The 26,788-nt window shown below is 39.9% G+C and overlaps 1 protein-coding gene across 1 annotated transcript in view; it reads left to right on the top strand.

Annotated features, from left to right (window-relative positions):
* CTNNA3 (catenin alpha 3) overlaps nt 1–26,788 on the top strand; it is a 1,776,048-nt gene that overhangs the window by 854,210 nt on the left and 895,050 nt on the right. The window contains exon 7 of the mRNA XM_003409035.3: nt 18,267–18,347. Coding sequence (XP_003409083.2) covers nt 18,267–18,347 — 81 coding nt within the window. The remainder of the gene's footprint in view (nt 1–18,266; nt 18,348–26,788) is intronic.

Raw genomic sequence — 26,788 nt, 5'->3', positions numbered from 1 at the left:
AGTTATGTATTTATTCAAACAGTTAAACCCAACAAAGACACACACACACAAACACACATAGACTGTGGAACTGACAAAGGTTTCCTATTGTGTTAAACAAAAACATTATAAAAATAACCATTAGAGAAAGTTACCATTTTATAAAAGAAAGGACAAAAACTTTGACATTAAAAAAAAAAATGGAAATACTCTCAGTTTAAAAGCCAGTCCTTAAGGTTTGATAACACTCTCTATCATCCATACTTTTGTATTTTCACTGCACAAGTCTTGAGATAAGTAATTAGTGTGCATTAATGTACACAATATCTTTGGATTCTGCCCTGGACGGAAGAAAAGTCTTTGATTTTGAACATATTCCTTCCCTTAATAGTAACCACAGCATGATTCATAGGACAGTCACTGACCTAGGAGCTGGCAAGATCTGAACCCATTAGAGCATGGGTCTCAGCAAGTTAAGTTTATGCTGTATCACTGAAATTAATCAACTCTATCTCCTTAAATTTCTCCTTTATAAGAGTCGTGTCAGTTCCAGAGTTTGCTGGGCTTGAGCAGAGAGCAAACAACTCTAGCAAGATTAGAGGAAAAATGGGAGGCAAGGAATGAGGCAAATGATCAAAAAATATAATAGCTTGAAGTGTAAATAGTGAAAAAGCCAGTGATTTCAGGAAACAAAATGTCAGGTTACTCCTGAATCTTCCAGTTTTCAACTACCTGTTGGTCACCCACCTCGCTGGATCTTTTCATCTACACTTGCATGTATGTACAGCCAATTCTCCATGGCAACCTCTTTAAAAGGGAAGGCTGTGGTTTATATCCATCTCTAGGAGTCAAAGCAGATGAGTAACATCACCAATAAAGTGACTTTATTTTTAATGCAGTGCAAACCCACACATATTTCTTTCATGTTTGGTGGCTGTCAGTTCAAATCTTGTGTTCTGGCTTAAGAACTTTGATGTGAGAATGCTGGCAAGAAGCTAGGGTGTCATGTTCTGGGTACTTGACTAGTCACTTAGTAGACTCTTGATCAATATAGCACTCCAGCATCACCCAAGGTTAGAGCTGAGGGGGACTGTAGAGACCATTTAGTTCAATGACCTCCTAAAGATAGGGAGACTGAGGACAAAATGGTGATTCAACTTAATTGGAGTCAACGAAGGAACTGATCCACAAATGAAGTTTCATCCTCATACCAAGTTTATGTTATATCCTGTGGTAGAGAATAATCATACCCATCTTTGAATAAAAACACTGATTAAATAGAGTATCAGACAGCTAGCAGGATGAATGTTAGTTGCTTTTATTAAAAATATAGACGTGGGGGCCAAGATGGCAGACTAGGTGGATGCTACCGCGGATCCCTCTTGCAACAAAGACTCGGAAAAACAAGTGAATCGATCACATACATAACAATCTATGAACTCTGAACAACGAACACAGATTTAGAGACGGAGAACGAACAAATATGGGGAGACAGCGATTGTTTTCAGAGCCAGGAGCTAGCGTATCAGTCAGGTGACATTCGGAGCCCGATTTGGGGCGGAGCCCAGGGGGGCAGACGGCACAGACAAGGGGCCCAGCCCTAGCCCCCGAACTCACCGCGGGAAGGAGCCCAGCCGGTTAGCGCCGGCGGCGTGGCAGCACAGCCGGTGGGATAAGTCCCTGTGAGGCAGTGATAGGTCTTGGAGCGGGGAGAGCAGCGTCCCAGCCGGGGAGCCGTCCCGCCGGGATTTTGGCGGGGAGTGGGTGTGGCGCGAGTGCGGGGACCAGCTACATTCCCCTGAATTGACCCCGGGGGGGGGCCCAGCCGTTCGCGTGGGCAGCGCCCACCCAGTTGGTGCGAGCAGCGTGGCGCGCCGGAGGGAGAAGTCCCTGGGAGGCAGTGACTGGTCTTGGAGCGGGAAGAGCAGCGTCCCAGCAGGGGAGCTGTCCCGCCCGGATTTGGGCGGGCGCGGGTGGGGCGTGAGCGCGGGGGGCAGCTCCATCGCACTGAATTGACCCTGGGGTGGTCCCAACCAGTTCGCGCGGGCCCAGCTGGTTCGCACGGGCGGCGTGGTGGTGCAGCCGGTGGAAGAAGTCCCCGGGAGGCAGTGGCTGGTCTTGGAGCGGGGAGAGTGGCATCCCAGCCGGGAGGAGCAGTCGCGGCTCAGGCCTGGGGAGCTGCTCCGCTCTCCTGAGCTGACCCCGGGGGGGGAGCCCACCCGGTTCGCTGGAGGGGCACGCGACGTGGCTGGCAGGACAGGGAGTCGCCGGGAGGCAGTGACTGATTTCGGAGTCGGGAGTGCACCGTCCCAGTAGGGGAGCCTTAACCTTGACGGTGGGGCTGACAGCGGAGGATCTGACCGTGATGCCAGCGGGCCAGACCCCCCGGGGGGCAATCTCCACACAGCCAGTACATATAGGTGACACGCCCCGCGGAAATCTCAGATATAAGAGTCATTCCAAGTAAGACAAACAACTCTAGCTATATTCTGAGGTGCTACACTCCTAGCTCTCTGATCCCTTCCCCACCCTCCCCAGGCGGCTCCATTAACATCCGAATAGCCTGAGCCAGAGAGAGAACTCTGACAGGGATCTGACTGCATTTTTTTTTTAGCGGATTTTCTGGAAAAACTAGTTTCCCAGTGATGGCTCGGAGACAGCAGTCCATATCAAACCACATAAAGAAGCAGACCATGACAGCTTCTCCAACCCCCCAAACAAAAGAATCAAAATCTTTCCCAAATGAAGATACAATCCTGGAATTATCAGATACAGAATATAAAAAACTAATTTACAGAATGCTTCAAGACATCACAAATGAAATTAGGCTAACTGCAGAAAAAGCCAAGGAACACACTGATAAAACTGTTGAAGAACTCAAAAAGATTATTCAAGAACATAGTGGAAAAATTAATAAGTTGCAAGAATCCATAGAGAGACAGCATGTAGAAATCCAAAAGATTAACAATAAAATTACAGAATTAGACAACTAAACAGGAAGTCAGAGGAGCAGACTCGAGCAATTAGAATGTAGACTGGGACATCTGGAGGACCAGGGAATCAACACTAACATAGCTGAAAAAAAATCAGATAAAAGAATTTAAAAAAATGAAGAAACCCTAAGAATCTTGTGGGACTCTATCAAGAAGGATAACTTGCAAGTGATTGGAGTCCCAGAACAGGGAGGGCGGACAGAAAACACAGAGAAAATAGTTGAAGAACTCCCGACACAAAACTTCCCTGACATCATGAAAGACGAAAGGATATCTATGCAAGATGCTCATGGAACCCCATTTAAGATTGATCCAAAAAGAAAAACACCAAGACATATTATCATCAAACTTGCCAAAACCAAAGATAAAGAGAAAATTTTAAAAGCAGCCAGGGAGAAAAGAAAGGTTTCCTTCAAGGGAGAATCAATAAGAATAAGTTCAGACTACTCAGCAGAAACCATGCAGGCAAGAAGGGAATGGCACGACGTATACAGAGCACTGAAGGAGAAAAACTGCCAACCAAGGATCATATATTCAGCAAAACTCTCTCTGAAATATGAAGGAGAAATTAAGATATTTACAGATAAACACAAGTTTAGAGAATTTGCAAAAACCAAACCAAGGCTACAAGAAATGCTAAAGGAGATTGTTTGGTCAGATGACCAATAATATCAGGTACCAGCACAATACAAGGTCACAAAACAGAATGTCCTGATATCAACTCAAATAGGGAAAGCACAAAAACAAACAAATTAAGATTAATTCTAAAAAATAAATAAATAAACAAAATAATACACATAACAGGGAATCATGGAAATCAGTAGATAAAAGATCACAATAATCAAAAAGAGGGACTAAATATAAGAGGCATTGAACTGCCAGATGGAGAGTGATACAAGGCGATATACAACGATACATGTTAGGTTTTTACTTAGAAAAATAGGGGTAAATAATAAGGTAACCACAAAAAGAAATATCAACTCCGTAACTCAAGAAAAAAGCCAAGAAAAACGTAACGACTCAACTAACATAAAGTTAAACATTATGAAAATGAGGATCTCACAATCTACTAAGAAAAACGTCTCAGCACAAAAAAGTATGTGGAAAAATGAAATGGCCAACACCACACATGAAAAGGCATCAAAATGACAGCACTAAAAACTTATTTATCTATAATTACACTGAATGTAATTGGACTAAATGCACCAATAAAGAGACAGAGAGTCACGGACTGGATAAAGAAACACGATCCATCTATATGCTGCCTACAAGAGACACACCTTAGACTTAGAGACACAAACAAACTAAAACTCAAAGGATGGAAAAAAATATATCAAGCAAACAATAAGCAAAAAAGAAGAGGAGTAGCAATATTAATTTCTGACAAAATAGACTTTAGACTTAAATCCACCACAAAGGATAAAGAAGGACACTATATAATGATAAAAGGGACAATTGATCAGGAAGACATAACCATATTAAATATTTACGCACCCAATGACAGGGCTGCAAGATACATAAATCAAATTTTAACAGAATTGAAAAGTGAGATAGACACCTCCACATATATAGTAGGAGACTTCAACATACCACTTTTGGAGAAGGACAGGACATCCAGTAAGAAGCTCAATAGAGACACGGAAGACCTACTTACAACAATCAACCAACTTGACCTCATTGACTTATACAGAACTCTCCACCCAACTGCTGCAAAATATACTTTTTTTTCTAGTACACATGGAACATTCTCTAGAATAGACCACATATTAGGTCATAAAACAAATCTTTGCAGAGTCCAAAACATCGAAATATTACAAAGCATCTTCTCAGACCACAAGGCAATGAAACTAGAAATCAATAACAGAAAAACTAGGGAAAAGAAATCAAATACTTGGAAAATGAATAATACCCTCCTGAAAAAAGACTGGGTTATAGAAGACATCAAGGAGGGAATAAGGAAATTCTTAGAAAGCAACGAGAATGAAAATACTTCCTATCAAAACCTCTGGGACACAGCAAAAGCAGTGCTCAGAGGCCAATTTATATCGATAAATGCACACATACAAAAAGAAGAAAGAGCCAAAATCAGAGAACTGTCCTGACAACTTGAACAAATAGAAAGTGAGCAACAAAAGAATCCATCAGGCACCAGAAGAAAACAAATAATAAAAATTAGAGCTGAACTAAATGAATTAGAGAACAGAAAAACAATTGAAAGAATTAACAAAGCCAAAAGCTGGTTCTTTGAAAAAATTAACAAAATTGATAAACCATTGGCTAGACTGACTAAAGAAATACAGGAAAGGAAACAAATAACCCGAATAAGAAACGAGACAGACCACATCACAACAGAGCCAAATGAAATTAAAAGAATCATTTCAGATTACTACGAAAAATTGTACTCTAACAAATTTGAAAACCTAGAAGAAATGGATAAATTCTTGGAAAAACACTACCTACCTAAACTAACACATTCAGAAGTAGAACAACTAAATAGACCCATAACAAAAAAAGAGATTGAAACGGTAATCAAAAAACTTCCAACAAAAAAAAAAAGTCCTGGCCCGGACGGCTTCACTGCAGAGTTCTACCAAACCTTCAGAGAAGACTTAACACCACTACTACTGAAGGTATTTCAAAGCATAGAAAAAGACGGAATACTACCCAACTCATTCTATGAAGCTACCATCTCCCTGATACCAAAACCAGGTAAAGACATTACAAAAAAAGAAAATTATAGACCTATATCCCTCATGAACATAGATGCAAAAATCTTCAACAAAATTCTAGCCAATAGAATCCAACAACACATCAAAAAAATAATTCACCCTGATCAAGTGGGATTTATACCAGGTATGCAAGGCTGGTTTAATATCAGAAAAACCATTAATGTAATCCATTACATAAATAAAACAAAAGATAAAAACCACATGATCTTATCAATAGATGCAGAAAAGGCATTTGACAAAGTTCAACACCCATTTATGATAAAAACTCTTACCAAAATAGGAATTGAAGGAAAATTCCTCAACATAATAAAGGGCATCTATGCAAAGCCAACAGCCAATATCACTCTAAATGGAGAGAAGCTGAAAGCATTTCCCTTGAGAACGGGAAGCAGACAAGGATGCCCTTTATCACCGCTCTTATTCAACATCGTACTTGAAGTCCTAGCCAGGGCATTTAGGCTAGACAAGGAAATAAAGCGCATCCGGATTGGCAAGGAGGAAGTAAAGCTATCACTATTTGCAGATGACATGATCATATACACAGAAAACCCTAAGGAATCCTCCAGAAAACTACTGAAACTAATAGAAGAGTTTGGCAGAGTCTCAGGTTATAAAATAAACATACAAAATTCACTTGGATTCCTCTACATCAACAAAAAGAACATCGAAGAGGAAATAACCAAATCAATACCATTCACAGTAGCCCCCAAGAAGATAAAATACTTAGGAATAAATCTTACCAAGGATGTAAAAGACCTGTACAAAGAAAACTACAAAGCTCTACTACAAGAAATTCAAAAGGACATACTTAAGTGGAAAAACATACCCTGCTCATGGATAGGAAGACTTAACATAGTAAAAATGTCTATTCTACCAAAAGCCATCTATATATACATATAACGCACTTCCGATCCAAATTCCAATGTCATATTTTAAGGGGGTAGAGAAACAAATCACCAATTTCATATGGAAGGGAAAGAAGCCCCGGATAAGCAAAGCACTACTGAAAAAGAAGAAGAAAGTGGGAAGCCTCACTCTACCTGATTTCAGAACCTATTATACAGCTACGGTAGTCAAAACAGCCTGGTACTGGTACAACAGGCACATAGACCAATGGAACAGAATTGAGAATCCAGATATAAATCCATCCATGTATGAGCAGCTGATATTTGACAAAGGACCAGTGTCAGTCAATTGGGGAAATGACAGTCTTTTTAACAAGTGGTGCTGGCATAACTGGATATCCATTTGCAAAAAAATGAAACAGGACCCATACCTCACACCATGCACAAAAACTAACTCCAATTGGATCAAAGACCTAAACATAAAGACTAAAACGATAAAGATCATGGAAGAAAAAATAGGGACAACCCTAGGAGCCCTAATACAGGGCGTAAACAGAATACAAAACATTACCAAAAATGATGAAGGGAAACCAGAAAACTGGAAGCTCCTAAAAATCAAACACCTATGCTCATCTAAAGACTTCACCAAAAGAGTAAAAAGACCACCTACAGACTGGGAAAGAATTTTCAGCTATGACATCTCAGACCAGCGCCTGATCTCTAAAATCTACGTGATTCTGTCAAAACTCAACCACTAAAGACAAACAACCCAATCAAGAAGTGGGCAAAGGATATGAACACACATTTCACTAAAGAAGATATACAGGCAGCCAACAGACACATGAGAAAATGCTCCTGATCATTAGCCATTAGAGAAATGCAAATTAAAACTACGATGAGATTTCATCTCACACCAACTAGACTGGCATTAATCCAAAAAACACAAAATAATAAATGTTGGAGAGGCTGCGGAGAGATTGGAACTCATACACTGCTGGTGGGAATGTAAAATGGTACAACCACTTTGGAAATCCATCTGGCGTTATCTTAAACAGTTAGAAATAGAACTACCATACAACCCAGAAATCCCACTCCTCGGAATATACCCTAGAGATACAAGAGCCTTCACACAAACAGATATATGCACACCCATGTTTATTGCAGCTCTGTTTACAATAGCAAAAAGCTGGAAGCAACCAAGGTGTCCGTCAACGGATGAATGGGTAAATAAATTGTGGTATATTCACACAATGGAATACTACACATCGATAAAGAACAGTGACGAATCTCTGAAACATTTCATAACATGGAGGAATCTGGAAGGCATTATGCTGAACGAAATGAGTCAGAGGCAAAAGGACAAATATTGTATAAGACCACTATTATAAGATCTTGAGAAATAGAAAAAACTGAGAAGAGCACATACTTTTGTGGTTACAAAGCGGGGAGGGAGGGAGGGAGAGGGTTTTTTATTGATCAATCAGTAGATAAGAACTGCTTTGGGTGAAGGGAAAGACAACACTCAATACAAGGAAGGTCAGCTCAATTGGACTGGACTAAAAGCAAAGAGGTTTCCGGGATAAAACGAATGCTTCAAAGGTCAGCGGAGCAGGGGCGGGGGTCTGGGAACATGGTTTGAGGGGACTTCTAAGTCAATTGGCAAAATAATTCTATTATGAAAACATTCTGCATCCCACTTTGAAATGTGGCTTCTGGGGTCCTAAATGCTAACAAGCGGCCACCTAAGATGCATCAATTGGTCTCAACCCAAGTGGAGGAAAGGAAAATGAAGAACACCAAGGTCACACGACAACTAAGAACCCAAGAGACAGAAAGGGCCACATGAACCAGAGACCTACATCATCCTGAGACCAGAAGAACTAGTTGGTGCCCGGCCACAATCGATGACTGCCCTGTCAGGGAGCACAACAGAGAACTCCTGAGGGAGCAGGAGATCAGTGGGATGCAGACCCCAAATTCTCATAAAGAGACCATACTTAATGGTCTGACTGGGACTAGAGGAATCCTGGCGGCAATGCTCCCCAGACCTTCTGTTGGCACAGGACAGAAGCCATCCCCGAAGACAAATCATCAGACATGAAAGGGACTGGTCAGCGGGGGGGAGAGAGATGCCGATGAAGAGTGAGCTAATTAAATCAGGTGGACACTGAAGAGTGTGTTGGCAACTCTTGACTGGAGGGGGGATGGGAAGATAGAGAGAGAGGGAAGATGGCAAAATTGGCACGAAACGAGAGACTGAAAGGGCTGACTCAATAGGGGGAGAGCAAGTGGGAGAAGGGAGTCAGATGTATGTAAACTTACATGTGACAGACTGATTGGATTTGTAAATGTTCACTTGAAGCTTAATAAAAGTTAATTAAAAAAAATAGACGTGAATTGTATTGCTAAAAACAGTCTGAATATTATTTACTATTAATAAAAGCATGGTGAGCCATGCCTTCATTTCTTCATTTTATTCACAGCCATTCATTAAGTGCCAGGTACTATGGTAGATACAACATTATAGAGCTGAGAGTTGGCAATTTAAAAGATAAGACCCAGTGTCAGTGAAAGATGGCAAAACATTTCACAGGCGTTATAAGTGAAATGTGTAAAGAGATTAGTAGAAACACTAATGAGAGGCTTTTTTTTGTTTCTTTTTTGTTTTAGTTTTTTAATGTGGGGTTGAGTAGAGTCAGAAAAGGTGACATAGAGGACTGGGCACTTGAGCTGAGCCACAAATTATGAGTTAAGAATTTTCCTGTTGGATGAGATGAGATGAGAGCATTCCAGGCTAAGCGATCGGGGTTTGGAAAAGCAGAGAGAAATCAAACAGCTGATGTAGTTCAGGAAATGCAAGTGTCGCTAACAATGGGGACACTAATGATAAAAACCCAGTGACCCTATAAGACAGAGTAGAACTGCTCCATAGGCTTTCCAAGACTGTAAATCTTTACAGAAGCAGACTGCTGCATCTTTCTCCAGTGGAGTGGCTGGTGGGTTCAAACCACCGACCATTTGATTAGCAGCTGAGCGCTTTTCCCGCTGTGCCACCAGGGTTCGTGCTAACCTCGGTAACATGTCATCATTGTTGTATGCCGTGGAGTTGATTCCAACTCATAGTGACCTTATAGGACAGAGAACAACTGCCCCATAGGGTTTCCAAGGAGCAGCTGGTGGATTCAAACTGCTGACCTCTTGGTTAGCAGCCTGAGCTCTTAACCACTTCGCCACCAGGGCTCCAACCCTGTAATATAGGTGCTATACTATCTCCGTTTTGATAGATAAGGAAACTAAAACCTTGAGAGATAAAGTAACTTGTCTAAGGGCATATAATGATCAAGCGATGGAGCCCAGATTCAAACAGTTTTATCTGGCTCTAGACTTCTGTGCTATTCTGCTCATTATCATGTTTAGAAATACATTTACATGTTTTACACAGTATAAGTATGAATTTTGGTTTAAGTTATGATACGTTCAATTTGTTGCAGTATTGTGGGTGAAGCCTGTGACTAGACTCAGCTCGACCTCACCCTGCCACTTAATGTATGTCCTCTTGGGGCAAGATATTTAAAATTATTAAGTTTCAGTGACTTCATATGCAAAATTTTAAAAGTTATCATGAATATCACCTGAGAAAACACATGTAAAGTACCTATTCAAATACTTCGCACATCGTAGGCATTTGATAAATGCCAACTAAAAGCCCCACTTCAACCAGCAGTTACCTGGGCATAGCATCTTACTTTTCCAAACAAAACAAAATAGTTCTAAGCAGTTGCACTCTTTAGCATTTTGCTGATTTTTTTCTCCCTCCATAGCCAAGTCATTCTGTGCTTATAAAGTTATTTTTAAAAGCTTCATTTCAAATCTCAGAGTTAATTTTTCATTTGCTTTAGTTTTATATTGCAGATCATGGTTCAGAAAGATTTTTAATCGTGCCCTATCAGGGTGTTGTCCAAATATTCCATTCAGTATAGTGGCTTTCTAGAAGTAGAGATTTCATTTTTTTATGCTTATCTATTTGTATGTCTTTTATGCCTGAAAAACTTGGACTAGAATCTTTGCCTCTGCTGTGTGTTAAGCATAAAGTATTTTTAAAGCCATTTCTGCAGAGAAGAATTAAGTTTAAGGGCATCATCTTTCGTCTTTACCATGAAATAAAGATTTCTCACTAAATGTGAAATGTGTCATTTTAAAAGGCTGATGACAATGGCACACATTTAACAAACAAAAACAATGACATAACAATGAAAACATTTTCTTGCCATTTAAATTCTGCACCGGGCTCCCCTCTGTACTGATAACGTTTTCATTTGACTATGATTTAGATAAGTATTTATTTGATTTAAACCTTATCCCTTAGTATCTGAGGGCCCTGGTGTTGCAGTGGTTTAAGAGCCAGTGCTGCTAACCAAATGGTGGGCAGTTCAAATCCACCAGCTGCTTCTTGGAAACCCTTTGGGGCAGTTCTGCTCTGTTCTATGGGGCCGCTATGAGTCAGAATTGACTTGATGGCAATGGGTTTTCTTAATATTTGAAGCCTCATAGTTTTTTGGAATCAGCATCTTGGCCTTCCTTGTTCAAATACCTCCTTTTAATTGTACCAGTGCAAGTTTGCATTATACACGTGTGCTTCTGACACATTTTCAGGGTCGACTCAATGGCAACATGTTTGGTTTTGGTTTTATGCAAGCAGTTGTACAATAAAAATAACACATTATTCTATAATTCTTCTTTTTAAGGAACAGGGCCCTTCCATAGAATTTTAAAGTTAGAAAGGAATGTAGCAACAATTTTGAGCCAACCCTTGTTTTTGGGGGGGTGTGGAAATTAAGGGTCAAAAATATTATGGGATTTTCCCAACATTACCATTATCCAGTCTTCCTTTTCTCTATTTATTCAACTAATTCTTTTTGAGGTACCATGTGCAAAGCACTATGATAGATGCTATGAGGGACAACATATGTGTAAGAGTTTTCTCTGCCCCAGGGACCACACAGTCTAGTCATAGAGTCACTTGCAGGTAAGCAACTAACTATGGTACAAATGCCAATGACATGCTGTCCCCAGAAGTTCTTCACTAGTTCTGAAACAGAAATCGTCATCCTCACTTTGACCTGGTTTCCACTTGAAGTGACCATTTCAGTTCACAGCACCATCATCCAGGCAATTATCACTGCCCAAAACTTGGACAACAGCCTAGGTCTTTTTTTTTTTTTTCCTGTTACTCCCACCCCCCAATACTCACCTGTCATCATACGACTCAGTTTATTCTATAGAGTCCTCACATCTGTCCTCTTTGCTTCATTCCAGCTGTAGTTGTGTTAGTTTAAATGCTTCTCATTTCTCTCGTGGACTATTGCTTTGACAATCTAACTCATCTACATGTCCCTGTTCTTAACCTTTCAAATTAATTGTGTAGACTTCAGGCAGTTTGATGTATTTGAAATACTGGTAAGATTGTGTCACTCACCTGCTTAATTTCAATGACTCCCAGTTGCCTCTCCAATCAACCTCATTTCTTAGTGTGGCAAAGACACTCAGGATCTGGTCTCTCCTTACACTTTTTTTTTACTAGTTACTAAATACTTTTTCTCTACTAGACAATAAGCACTTTGAGAGTTGGAATTTTTTGTTTGCTTATTTGTTTCTTGCTCACTATTTTATTTTCTTTCATCTAAAAAGTAACTTACGTTAAAGTAGGCACATATTATATATTTGGATCCTGGTTGAAAGGAGAGAATACCAGAAAGATGTTTGCCTGTGCTTTATTTACTATGCTAAGACATTTGACCATGTGGACCTTACCAAATTATGGATAGTATTGCAGAGAATGGGAATTCCAGAACACTTAATTGTGCTCATGAGGAATCTGTACATGGATCAAGAGGCAGTCATTTGAACAGAACAAGGGGCTACTTGATGTTTTAAAATCAGGAAAGGTATGCATCAGGATTGTATCCTTTCACCACACCTATTCAATCTGTATGCTGAGCAAATAATCTGAGATGCTGGACTATATGAAGAAGGACAGGGCATCAGGACTGGAGGAAAACTCATTAGCAACCTGCTTTATGCAGATGAAACAACCTTGCTTGCTGAAATGAAGAGGACTTGAAACACTGATGAAGATCAAAGACCACAGCCTTCAGTGTGGATTACACCTCAACATAAAGAAAACAAAAATATTCACAACTGGACCAATAAGCAACATCATGATAAACGGAGAAAAGATCGAAGTTGTCAAGGATTTCATTTTGCTTAGATCCACAATCAGCACCTATGGAAGCAGCAGTCAAGAAATAAAAAGATGTATTGCACAGGGCAAATCGGTTGCAAGAGACCTCTTTGAAAAGTTGAAAAGCAAGGATGTTGCCTTGAGGACTAAGGTGCACCTGACCCAAGCCATGGTGTTTTCGATCACCTCATATGCATGCAAAAGCTGGACGATGAATAAGGAAGACTGAAGAAGAATCAATGCCTTTGAATTGTGGTGTTGGTGAAGAATTTTGAGTATACCAAGGAGTGCCAAAAGAACGAACAGATCTGTCTTGGAAGAAGCAAAGATGGTGAGACTGCGTCTTATATACTTTGGACATGCTATCAGGAGCAGGAGCAGGACATCATGCTTGGTAAAGTAGAGGGTCAGCGAAAAAGAGGAAGACCCTCAATGAGATGCATTGACACAGTGGCTGCAACAATGGAGTCAAGCATGGCAACAATTGTGAGGATGGCGCAGGACCAGGCAGTGTTTTATTCTGTTGTTCCTAGGGTCACTATGAGTTGGAACCAACTTGATGGCACCTAGCAACAGCAACAACAACGTGTTTTAGAATAGTGTTATTTGATATAACTTTCTGCAATGATGTAAATGTTCTTTCTGTGCTGTCTAATATGATTGCCACTAGGCACATGTGGCTACTGAATACTTAAAACTGAGGATCCGAGGAACAAAAGAAACTGAAGGAACTTGATTTTAAATGTTATTTAATTTTAATTAAAATAGCCACATGTGACTAGTGGCCACTGTATTGGACAACACAGTGTTAGAAAGTTCCCCCAAGCAGAGCCCCAAGAGAACCATACAGAATGCTACAGTTAGGATAACTCAAGGAGATTTTGTTTATAAGGAGGTTTCTTCCAAATGTGTGGTCAGGTTGAATGGATCCTCAAGAGAGCATGTAATTAACTGTGGTTAGTTATATGGGAGCAATGGTAGGACAGATTGCATGGAACGTCTTCCAAATCAGATCATACAGTCATACGCCTGGATCACACTGGGGCAATATTAACAACATGAAATAATTATTTTGATGAAATTACATTGAAAGAATTTCATGCTCAGAACTGTTCTTTTCAATAAAATCTTTCCTGGCAATTTGTTTCCTGATGAAGAAGGTGATAGTTTTTTTTTTTTTTTGTCAATGCAGTACTCATCCCTGCCGTGTTTTGTCAGTGTTTGCCTCCCTTGTGTTCCACTGTAAGTGGTCCCTTTTCCATTAGTGGGGCTGTCTGGACTTAATGACGCCTTCTGCCAAAGCTTTAAGAAGCATTCCCTCTCTTGAGCACTTGGGAGGTAGTCAGGTTCTGACTGTTATCTGTGGCTGTGTTTTGGTATCCTTCCTTTTCTGTCCCTTCCCTCAGCACACAGCATTCACCTTTAGCCCTAGCTCATTGCTAAGTGATTTGTTAAGGCTTCGAAAACAGAAGGAGTGGGGTCTTTTAAGCCAGGCAGGACTATTTCTCCTTGCTTTATTTATTTTTATACCATGCAATATGAATAAAGAGGCAGAAAATGGCTTGAGTGAAGCCAAATAAATCTGGATAAATAGAGCAAGGATGCAATAGAAAGAAGAAAGGTAGGGGGTGGGGAAAGGAAGGGAAAGGAGAACTTTATATTTCCTGTAATGACAGGAACTGTTTATTATTGCCTAGAGAACAAAATGTCTTTGACCCATTGAAACATTTTAAACGGAGGTTAAGTTCTGTGTATAAATTAGAAAACCATCTTTCTAGTCCTTATTGAATTGTTTCATGCTGTCACCTCTTGTCACCCTTTATTAAAGTTTTGTTTGCCACTGCTGCTAGCTCTGAGAAGGCTGACATCTTTTAGTTGTTCTGATGAATCACTCCACAGAAGCTAGTGAGTTTTTGTGGCCAATACAACAGGAGTCTTCCATAGTATTCCTGAGTGTGTATGCATTGTCTTTCTGCCCCATTCATGCCCCCTTTTGACTATCTCTGCTTTCTTGGAGAAGTGGGAAGAGATAGAAGCAAGAGCTGACACTGTATGAAACTGGAGAATAGGGCTAGGTTCTTTAGATAAAACTAGAAGCTATCTTATAGCCCGTAGTGTAGCTATTAATGCCATTATTTTATATAGCCCCAAATTAACTTTTCACAATTTTTCATTGGTAGCATGGAGAATAGGAGTCTCTGGGTGGTGCAAACATTTAAGCACCCAGCTACTAACCAAAAGGTTGGTGGTTTGAATTCACCCAGAGGCACCTTGGAAGAAAGACCTGGACTTCTAAAAGATCACAGCCATTGAAAACACTATGGATCCCCATTCTGTTCTGAAACACATGGGGTTAATGTGAGTTGGAATCATCTCGCTGGAAACTAGGTTGGTTTTGGTTTTAGCAGGAAGAAGCCTCAGTTGGAGCTGTCCGAGGTAGCCACAACTTTCTTTTTGGTTATTGCCACCGTTGCTTCTATTGCTCTGACATCCAGAGTTTTATTTGTACTCGTTGAAATTGTCTAACTTCAGTCTCTCCTATCTCTACCCTTCCTTTTCTCCTATTCCTTCATTAGGCACAATCTCTGTCATACATACATTCCAAACTCACTTTCAATGTGGTAAGGAGTTTAGTGATTCTATACTATCCCCTCCTAGAGGCATCAGGGAATGTGTGGGGTCAATTTTTGGCTGTCACAGTCACTGTGTCTGGTATTGGCATTTAGTAGACACAGGTCTAAAGATGATAAACATCCTGCAGTGAATAGAATGGTCTCAAATTATGCTGATTTTTCCAACTCTAAATAGCAGTAACTGCTACTGAGGAACTCTTGATCTTACTGAGGAACTCTTGATCTTACTGAGGAACTCTTGATCTTACTGAGGGACCAGCACCCTCCACTAATAAAGACCTTTAGCTGTGCCTTGAGGGCTTCTCCATGTGTGTCAGAGTAGAACTGTGCTCCATAGGGTTTTTAATGGCTGATTTTTTGGAAGTAGATTGCCAGACTTTTCTTCTGAGGTACCTATGGGTGGGCTCAAACCTTCAGTCTTTCAGTTAGCTAGGTGCTAAAATCTTGTCCAGAATCTAGTATGAAACCTTCCTGGCACATAGTAAAACCTACTGCTGTTGAGTCGATTCTGACTTATAGCAACCCTATAGTTCAGGGTAGAATTGCCCCATAGAGTATCCAAGGAGCAGCTGGTGGATTCAAACTGACGACTTTTTGGTTAGCAGCCAGGATCTTAGGTCCCTAATAAAAACGTGTTTTTGTATGTTTTTAATCAAATTGTTCATTTATAAACTAGCCAACTCTATTCAATATATTCTATGCTGGTCACTATAGGAAGCTGAATGAAATTTAAGATATATTTGCCAGCATCGACTCTAACAGTACAATTGGCAAAATAATTCTATTATGAAAACATTCTGCATCCCACTTTGAAACATGGCGTCTGGGGTCTTAAATGCTAACAAGCGGCCATCTAAGATGCATCAATTGGTCTCAACCCACCTGGAGCAAAGGAAAATGAAGAACACCAAGGTCACACGACAACTAAGAGCCCAAGAGACAGAAAGGGCCACATGAACCAGAGACCTACATCATCCTGAGACCAGAAGAACTAGTTGGTGCCCGGCTACAATCGATGACTGCCCTGACAGGGAGCACAACAGAGAACTCCTGAGGGAGCAGGAGATCAGTGGGATGCAGACCCCAAATTCTCATAAAAATACCATACTTAATGGTCTGACTGCGACTAGAGGAATCCCGGCGGCCATGGTCCCCAGACCTTCTGTTGGTACAGGACAGGACCCATCCCCGAAGACAACTCATCAGACATGAAACGGACTGGTCAGTGGGTGGGAGAGAGATGCTGATGAAGAGTGAGCTAATTATATCAGGTGGACACTTGAGAGTGTGTTGGCATCTCTTGTCTGGAGGGGGGATGGGAGGATAGAGAGAGTGGGAAGCTGGCAAAATCGTCACGAAAGGAGAGACTGAAAGGGCTGACTCAATAGGGGGAGAGCAAGCGGGAGTACGGAGTAAGATGTATGTAAACTTATATGTCACAGACTGATTGGATTTGTAAACGTTCACTTGAAGCTTAAAAAAAGTTAAAAAAAAAAAAGATTCTAACAGTAAAGGCGATGAAACATGTACAGAAATGAAATGAGTTGGGGAATTCAAAATGCTATTGGTACAAGGAGGGGTGAGATTTTATTTTTGAGCAGGATTGCTAGAAAAGCCATAGGAGCAGATAGGGTTTTAACAGGTAGGTTTTGGGGAGATGCTTGCTGAAGTTGAAGGTACAGTCCATGTAAGAGCTTGTGAGAAGACACACAAAACTATAGGAAAACATCCTTATATTACTGTAAAGGATAGTATTTGAGAAGGTGTGCCAGAAGTTAAGACTAACATGGTAGGTTAGGACAGAATATGAATGGTTTTGAACTTCTCATTAAGGAGTCTTTCCACTTGAAACTATGGATTTACGTATGAGTTTAGTCACTGGGGTAGTGTCTGATAGTGCTGCCTAATGGTCTATGATTTTCCACAGTGTCCTTTGCCACGGAACCCATGCTGTAAACTCTTCCAGTTATCAGCTGTTTAAAGTTGCCTTCCTGATTTTCAAGGTCTTCTCTCAAGACCTCTTTTCAGTGTATTAATTTAAGTAGCAGCAGTTTTGCTAGAGGTGAATCACATAATGATTTTTTCCAGTCTCTTTTATACTAGACACACTGAAAAAAGCATATGATTAGATCCAATTCAGTTGTCTCCCACAAAAATCATATGTAGAAAATACCCACCAAGGTGACCCTCTCTGTGGCTTAATAGCCTAAAGATTTAGGTTAAGGATGTAACAGAATTGTTCTGCTCCAGGAATGAAAAGGTGTTGTACAACTATCTTAAAGAGCCAAAAACAGCATCCAGTTCTTATTTGAAACAGTTTGTTCTTGGAATATTGTCAGCTAAAATTGTGGTCAACTTTTGCAAATTGTATGAATTTGCACTGCATATTTTATTTAGTGTTTAGCAAAACTCCAATATGGCTCTGCATAACTTACACAATACACCATGAAAATGACTTCAGAAACTCCCACGGAAGTTGACAAATCGGGCATCTAATGCTTTTAAGCTAATTGCTTGCTTAGTAGGTGAAGAGTCAACTTAAGAACGAAGATCAGAGTTTCATCATGGTGGATAATGTTCTGCCTGCGGCCACACTAAATACCACCCAACCCTGTATCAGAAATCTTACAGGAGCCTTAAAGGAGAAACTAATGTGAGGTTTATTCACCATTCTACTTAGTCTTAACGTGAAGTGCTCCTGATTCATGTGCAATATCATAGCAGTTTTGCAACCTGTTCTTGAGTGTTCAAGCTGTTATTTTCAGGAAATTTAGAAAGCAAATTGCTAAGTGATGAAGAGCAATTTGATGCCATTGCTTATGTCATTTATTTTTCCTCTCTTGCAGGCTGGAAAAAAGGAAAGGAGTAATACCCTGAATATCGCCATAGACAACATGTGCAAGAAGACAAGAGACCTTCGCAGACAGGTAAAGGAAAAGAGAGACATGGAGATAGAAACATAAGTAGCAAAATCCCCCTTTTATCGGTTGCTGGAATATTTATGGAAACCCTGGTGGCGTAGTGGTTAAGTGCTACGGCTGCTAACCAAAAGGTCGGCAGTTTGAATCTGCCAGGTGCTCCTTGGGAACTCTATGGGGCAGTTCTACTCTGTCCTATGGGGTCGCTATGAGTAGGAATCGACTCGATGGCAGTGGGTTTTTTTGGTTTTGGAATATTTATTTCTTGTTTATGACCTGTCTTAGTTAATTTATACCGCAACACAAAACAAAAACAAATACGTACTTCACACATTTACAGACCTCAGACATTTTTGTGGCAGAGGAGACGAAAGAGTTTGGAGCTTAACGTCAGGTGGATTACATTCAAATCCAGCTCTGCCATTCATCAGCTGTGTGGTTCCTCTCTCTGAGTCTGTTTTTTACCTATAAAGTGGGATTAATAATACACAATAGGTCTCTGAGTCTGTTTTTTACCTATAAAGTGGGATTAATAATACACAATAGGTCTCAGGGGATTAATGAAATGTTTGTCAGTGCCTGGTATATAGTGGGTTTCTAGGGAATGTTGGTAAGTTAATTTTATTAAATTGCAAACTGAATTTATTCATCATTGTTGTAATTGTTGTCCCTAAACTGTACACATGAAAATTGTTGAACTGACAAGTGTGTTATATAGATTTTTCCAGCAATTAAAAAACCCCTGAATTTATCATCCAAATGCTTACAGCAAAGCTATTAATGCAGAGATCCTACTAATTTTTTTTTTTTTCTGATTTTTTTCAGGATGCTTCAACATTAGTTTCAGTTTAATTTGAGGCTACTTTTTCACCTTAGGTCATCAGAACTATAGGACTAGAAAGCATTTTACTAAACAATTCTATCACGAACAATTTTTTCCCAGAAACATGGAGGCTGTTTTCCAAGACCTTTGCTTTCCATTCCATTCCACTATTTAATAACCAGAATATTTTCTCATGTGAAAGTTTAACTTAGTCACCATTAACCAATAAAAGAGGAGCAAAAGGTTTTTCAACCATAAGCTTTTAATGCAATAGATTATCGTAGTTTAATGGAAAGATTGAGTAAAATGGGGTGAGCAATCCTTTAATTCAGAGTAGTTTTGGAAATTGAATAAATAAGGATCCTCAGCCAGTTAATATTAGCTGTGTAGAAACACGATTTTCAAGGCTGGGAAAATCCTAATTTCTCACTTTACAGCTTTAATGTGAATTCTATTTCCACTATCGGCACTTATCAGTACTTAGAATCATGGAATGTGAGGGCTGGAAGGGATCTAACACAACCCATCTTACAATGCAGCTGAGAAATCAGACTGGTGTGGTGAAGAAACCAGCCTTAGGAGGAATGGGGCACCTAGTCAGAACGTACACCAGGGCCCAGAGACTCTTGCCCTTAGTGCCTTTGTCCCTTTTCATAGCATGACCTCTATTCTTTGATCTTCTTTGGGATTTCTACCCTAACAGCTCCTCTCAGGACTCAGAGAAGATGTTTCTATGAAGTCTTAGCAATTGTGTCTTTTATTGCCATTTTATCCCTCTGTATTGCCTTCAACAAAGTTATACAGAAAGAGATAACCCACATTTATGCCTCCAAAACTTTTGGCGTCATTATTTTCTGAAAGAATGTAAAGAAAAAGAAATCCCTTGTGCATAGATTTGTCAGTTTTGGCAAATAAAAATACTTATATTAAAAAGAGTTATTTATGACAGACTGACTTGATTTGTAAACTTTCACTTAAAGCACAATAAAAATTATTAAAAAAAAAGAGTTACTTATTAGAAATTAAAATTTATCTTAAAAGCCTAAAACAAAAACAAAAAACATTACTGTCAAGTTGATTCCAACTCCTAGTGACACTACAGGACACAGTAGAATTGTCTCATAGGGTTTCCAAAGAGCAACTGGTGGTTTTGAACTGCTGACCTTTTGGTTAGCAGCTGAGCTCTTAACTACTGTGCCACAAGGGCTCCCAATTTAACGTGGGGTCCTATATTTTAACTGGCAACTCTCCTTGTATATTTCCACCTCAGTACCATCAGTGAGATACAGAAATTGCATTATTAATGCCTTTCTGAATAGTAAGGATATGTTTCTAGCTTATAGGAAACTTTTTGTAGGAGGTATGCAAATTTCATCCGGTTTTAGAACTCAACATCTGTATTATTTTGGTTATCTATTTTTTTATTACAGCTTAACAAACGACACCAAACAACAGCAATGATTTTATCATGCCTTACAGTCACATGGGTCAGCTGGGGGATAGCTGAGGGAGATGGGGGTTGGCAGGCCTGTTTCTGTACCATTTTCGCTTGTGGTCTCCAGGTAGTGGCAGTCAGATGGATACTGGTCTAGGCTCTGGGCTGGGTGTGTGGGACCTCAGTGCTCCTCTCTGTCCCTTCTATCCATGTGATTGCTAATATTTTAGGACGCATCCATGACTTCTCTCTCCTGTAGAGCAGCCTGGATTTCTTATATAACAGTTCAGGGCTCAAAGAAGGAGAAGTAGAATCCACTAGGCCTTATTAATGCCTGATTTTCAAAGTTGCAGGATGTCATTTTCTCCACATTCCATTGGTCAAAACAGTCACAATCCCAGGCCCAGGTCAGTTGGAAGGGGCAGAAGCTCTGTCTCTTACAGAAGTAGTAAGTGCATACAGGAAGGGGCAGGATTGCTAGGAGCCTTTTTTGGAGTCAGCCTTGGTGGTTGATGTGATCCTTTCTCACTATTCTCACTTGCCCGCCCCCAGGACTTCATTTTCCATTCTGATATTTATTCTTTTGGCACTAGTTAAAACAGTAACCTGAGTCATCTCCATCTCCTCTTGTTCTTTACAAAGTTTACCCAACAGTTTGTTTTAAGCATTTTATGTAGGCTTTTTCACACTGTAAGGAGACAGCCCTATCCTTAAAATGTTTTTCTTTGAAATATTTAATGTTTATCTTGTTTTATAATAGTTTTGTTTTTGTTTTTGAGTAAAAATTAAGTAGAGGAAGTAGAGCTCATCTTCTATCCCATTCCCTTGCTTATTTGTGGCTTTTCCATCAGTAACACAAATATTTTCATTTGGGCTCAGAGAAAGATTGGATTTCTTCCATGAGAAATGAGATAGATGGCTTAGAAATATATGGTGAGAAGCAAATTACACATTTTGGAGCATCAAGATGGAATATCCTAGGAGATAATTTAGTATTTATTTGTTTCAACTTCCATGCTTTTTTGACTTCCTTGTCCTGAGAATGAAGATAAAAGCCCTTGGCATGGTGTTCTAGGTTCTCAGATTTGGCCCTGACTTAATCTCCACTATTCTTAATGTTCTTTCTCTTTCAGTTCTCCTTGAACTCAGTTCCTCGTTTTCATACACTAAAACATTACCCTATTGCCTCACTAAAGAGTCTACTTAAAAAAATATTCACTAAATTTTCCATCACTGCTTCCCAAACACACATGCATCTTCATACATGTGATTTGTTTTGTTTGGTGTCCACGTATTTCAATGCCTATCCACTGTCCTCACTCCCCCACAACACCTCCCAGAAACTGAGGAAGTTCAAGGCTGGTGTAAGTGCTGCTTCCGTAAGAGCCTTGCCATTTTCTCCAGCTATAAATATTCTTCTTCTTCCCTGAGCACTTATACTATGTGTAGTTCCAATAATAATAAAAAAAAAAAGCCCGTTGCCATCGAGTCGATTCCAACTCATAGCAACCCTATATGGCAGTTGTCATATCCTGCTTTTTCTTTCCTTCTTGCTCGATTTTAAACCCTTATAATGACAGTAGTGATATCTCTCATTTAGTAAATGGTTTTGCCTTCTACCAAGTGTTGTTCTTATATTACTGATTTTTATCCTGGCAGTAAGAAATGATGCCATGATATTATTTTCTGAAGTTTTCAGATAAGTCACCTTACCAAATTTCACCCAGCTAAGTGGGAGAGCCAAGGTCCTATCCCAGGTGTACTTGATCCAGCCCATGTTTGTGATCCAGCCCGTGTTTGTGATCCAGCCCGTGTTTGTGATCCAGCCCGTGTTTGTGATCCAGCCCGTGTTTGTGATCCAGCCCATGTTTGTGATCCAGCCCGTGTTTGTAACCACCATGCCTGGGAACATGGGCTTGTTCATCTTCAGAACCTCCAGTGGCTACTACACTGACTTTACCATCATAAGTGTTTTTTTTTCCTCTTTATTATATTTTAAATGCTATTTTTAAATTTAAGTTTTCTTCTTTTTTTGTCCTCCTTTTCCTCTATTCGTTTCAGAGTTGCATCCTATTGGAACTCCCAATAAAGAAGGAAGGCTTTGAAAACACCTTTACTTCATTAAAAAAAAAAATTAGCCCAACTGAATATATGCCATTTCTAATGTATTACGCAGAGCGAAACATGCATTTGCTTTCACTACAGGCAAGTTAGATTTGTTTGAGTGTATACTGAGGAAAAAAAAAAAAAAGTCTTACATAAGTGGCAAAGTAAAGACTTGAGCTATATCAAATAAAATTAGATTCTGATAAAAACAAACAAAGCAAACACTAGATTAATCCTCTAGTTGCTGAATTGCTATATCTGTCTCTTCTCCATGTTGGTAGTACCAGTGCCACACTCAGAAAACAAAACACGTAGGATCTTACAGCTCCTCATCATCATCCTCATCATCAAATAACATTAAGTGTCTGAAAGGTACAAGTCCTGTTAAACTGATGCAGTAGTTGTATGCTGATTTAATTTTTAGTCAACTTACTCCCCACTAATCAGTTGGGATAGCCCACCTGGATGGTGGGGGGGAAAGCTTTGAAAATCATATTTTGCTATTTGACCTTAAATTAAAATGTCATTAACATACAAAAATAGGTTCTTTTGTAAAACACTTTCTCTTCTTTCTATCCTTTTTCCCCCTCACAATTTTTCTTTCCATCCCCCAACCCCCTTTTTTTGGGAGGCCCTTCTTATAGTTTTCACATAGAGCTTTCACTTCTGAGCTTCAATTGTAGAGAAATATATTATTTTGTTTGTGATCCCAAACCACTTACACCAGAGGGAAATAGAAAAATTGATGTCTCAAAGCCTTTTATTAAACTGTAGTGAGAAAAGATGGAAAGCCCCTCTGTTTTGTTTTGTGCCTGACATCTTTCATGTCGGGGAACAAACAGGTATTTATTGAAAATGCATGCCTCCAACTCCTGTTGGTCTCCTACTGACTTCAGATCTGAGTGCTGTGGCTTCTACACTGTTGTATTATTTCTACAGTGGCATATTGGCTTCTTTAACCCTTTCATGCCCTGCAGTACATGTAATAACCATGAACTTTTTCAGCCTCTGGGGTTTATTGGGAACCTGCTATACCACTGACAGTATGTGCTGCTGCAGGGCAGGGTCTTTATGACTGTTCGAAACCAGAAAAATGGACACGTGCTGCAAATTACTATTTTTACAGGGTATTGTATGAGATGTCTGAATTTTTGGTAGGAAAAATAGAAATTTTGAAAATTTTTGTTTGTTACACATACATACCAGTAGATCCCAGTGGGGACTCTGGGGTATAATTAGTGGTACTTCATATATACCACTAAACACTTAGGGCAGGATTGTAGGAGGAGCAACAAAAAAACATGCATACTATCTACCAGAAATTCAGACACATTCAATGATTCAACATGCTTCCATGAATGAAAACATATGGTATCAACACAAAATTCATAGTAGTAGATTATTGAGTCACCAAAGGGTTACTTATGCTTTTTTGGTGTATCACCAAAGGGAAAGGAATGAGTTGTATTCTTAGGCAGGAAAAGTAATATGGAATAAATAAAAAAAAAAAAAATGGAATAAATAAGATGCAGGTTATTTAAATATTATATTGTGTTAGTCATAGAGTGCTGCCATAACAGAAATACCACAAATGGATGGCTTTAACAAAGAAAAATTTATTTTCTCACAGTCTAGTAGGTTACAGGTCCAAATTCAGGGTGTCAACTCCAAGTTAAGGCTTTCTCTCCCTGTTGGCTCTAGAGGAAGGTCCTTGTCCTTAATCTTCCCATGGTTGAGGAGCTTCTCAGGCTCAGGGATCCTGTGTCCAAAGGATGCACTCTGCTCCTGGTGCTGCTTTCTTGGTGGTATGAGATCCCGAACTCTCTGCTTGCTTGCCTTTCCTTTTTTTTTTTTTTCAGGTGTTAAATTTTTATTAGAAATTCTTTTTTTTTTTTTTTTAATTTTTATTATGCTTCAAGTGAACATTTACCATTCCAATCAGTCTGTCACATGTAGGTTTACATACGTCTTACTCCCTTCTCCCACTTGCTCTCCCCCTATTGAGTCAGCCCTTACAGTCTCTCGTTTCGTGCCAATTTTGCCATCTTCCCTCTCTCTCTATCTTCCCATCCCCCCTCCAGTCAAGAGTTGCCTACACACTCTCCCGTGTCCACCTGATTTAATTAGCTCACTCTTCATCAGCATCTTTCTCCCCCACTGACCAGTCCTTTTCATGCCTGATGAGTTGTCTTCGGGGATGGTTCCTGTCCTGTGCCATCAGAAGTTCTGGGGAGCATTGTCTCTGGGATTCCTCTAGCCGCAATCATACCATTAGGTGTGGTCTTTTAGTGAGAATTTGGGGTCTGTATCCCATTGGTCTCCTGCTCCCTCAGGAGTTGTCTGTTGTGCTCCCTGACAGGACAGACATCGATTGTGGCCGGGCACCAACTAGTTCTTCTGGTCTCAGGATAATGTAGGTCTCTGGTTCATGTGGCCCTTTCTGTCTCTTGGGTTCTTAGTTGTCGTGTGACCTTGGTGTTCTTCCTTTGCCTTTGCTCCAGGTGGGTTGAGACCAATTAATGTATTTTAGATGGCCGCTTGTTGGGATTTAGGACCCCAGGCGCCACAGTTCAAAGTGGGATGCAGAGTGTTTTCGTAATAGAATTGTTTTGCCTATTGACTTAGAAGTCCCCTCAAACCAAGTTCCCCAGACCCCAGCCCCTGCTTCGCTGACCTTTGAAGCTTTCATTTTATCCCGGAAACCTCTTTACTTTTAATCCAGTCCAATTAGGCTGACCTTCCTTGTTTTGAGTGTTGTCTTTCCCTTCACCCAAAACAGTTCTTATCTACAGATTGATCAATAAACAGCCCTCTCTCTCCCTCCCTCCCTCCCCCCTTTGTAACCACATAAGTATGTGTTCTCCGTTTTTTCTATTTCTCAAGATCTTATAATAGTGGTCTTATACAATATTTGTCCTTTTGCAACTGACTCATTTCGCCCAGCATAATGCCTTCCAGATTCCTCCATGTTATGAAATGTTTCAGAGATTCATCACTGTTCTTTATCGATGTGTAGTATTCCATTGTGTGAATATACCACAATTTATTTACCCATTCGTCCGTTGATGGACATCTGGGTTGCTTCCAGCTTTTTGCTATTGTAAACAGAGCTGGAATAAACATGGGTGTGCATATATCTGTTTGTGTGAAGGCTCTTGTATCTTTAGGGTATATTCCGAGGAGTGGGATTTCTGGGTTGTATGGTAGTTCTATTTCTAACTGTTTAAGATAACGCCAGATGGATTTCCAAAGTGGTTGTACCATTTTACAATCCCACCAGCAGTGTATGAGAGTTCCAATCTCTCCGCAGCCTCTCCAACGTTTATTATTTTGTGTTTTTTGAATTAATGCCAGTCTAGTTGGTGGGAGATGGAATCTCATCATAGTTTTAATTTGCATTTCTCTAATGGCTAATGATCGAGAGCATTTTCTCATGTATCTGTTGGCTGCCTGAATATCTTCCTTAGTGAAATGTATGTTCATATCCTTTGCCCACTTCTTGATTGGGTTGTTTGTCTTTTTGTGGTTGAGTTTTGACAGAATCATGTAGATTTTAGAGATCAGGCTCTGGTCTGAGATGTCATAGCTGAATATTCTTTCCCAATCTGTAGGTTGTCTTTTTACTCTTTTGGTGAAGTCTTTAGATGAGCATAGGTGTTTGATTTTTAGGAGCTCCCAGTTATCGGGTTTCTCTTCATCATTTTTGGTAATGTTTTGTATTCTGTTTATGCCCTGTATTAGGGCTCCTAGGGTAGATCCTATTTTTTCTTCCATGATCTTTATCGTTTTAGTCTTTATGTTTAGGTCTTTGATCCACTTGGAGTTAGTTTTTGTGCATGGTGTGAGGTATGGGTCCTGTTTCATTTTTTTGCAAATGGATATCCAGGTATGCCAGCACCATTTGTTAAAAAGACTATTATTTCCCCAATTGACTGACACTGGTCCTTTGTCAAATATCAGCTGCTCATACGTGGATGGATTTATATCTGGATTCTCAATTCTGTTCCATTGGTCTATGTGCCTGTTGTTGTACCAGTACCAGGCTGTTTTGACTACTGTAGCTATATAATAGGTTCTGAAATCAGG

Source organism: Loxodonta africana, chromosome 16 (genome assembly GCF_030014295.1).
Source record: "Loxodonta africana isolate mLoxAfr1 chromosome 16, mLoxAfr1.hap2, whole genome shotgun sequence".
Classification (NCBI taxonomy): domain Eukaryota; kingdom Metazoa; phylum Chordata; class Mammalia; order Proboscidea; family Elephantidae; genus Loxodonta; species Loxodonta africana.
This window is presented reverse-complemented; position numbering and strand designations above follow the sequence as displayed.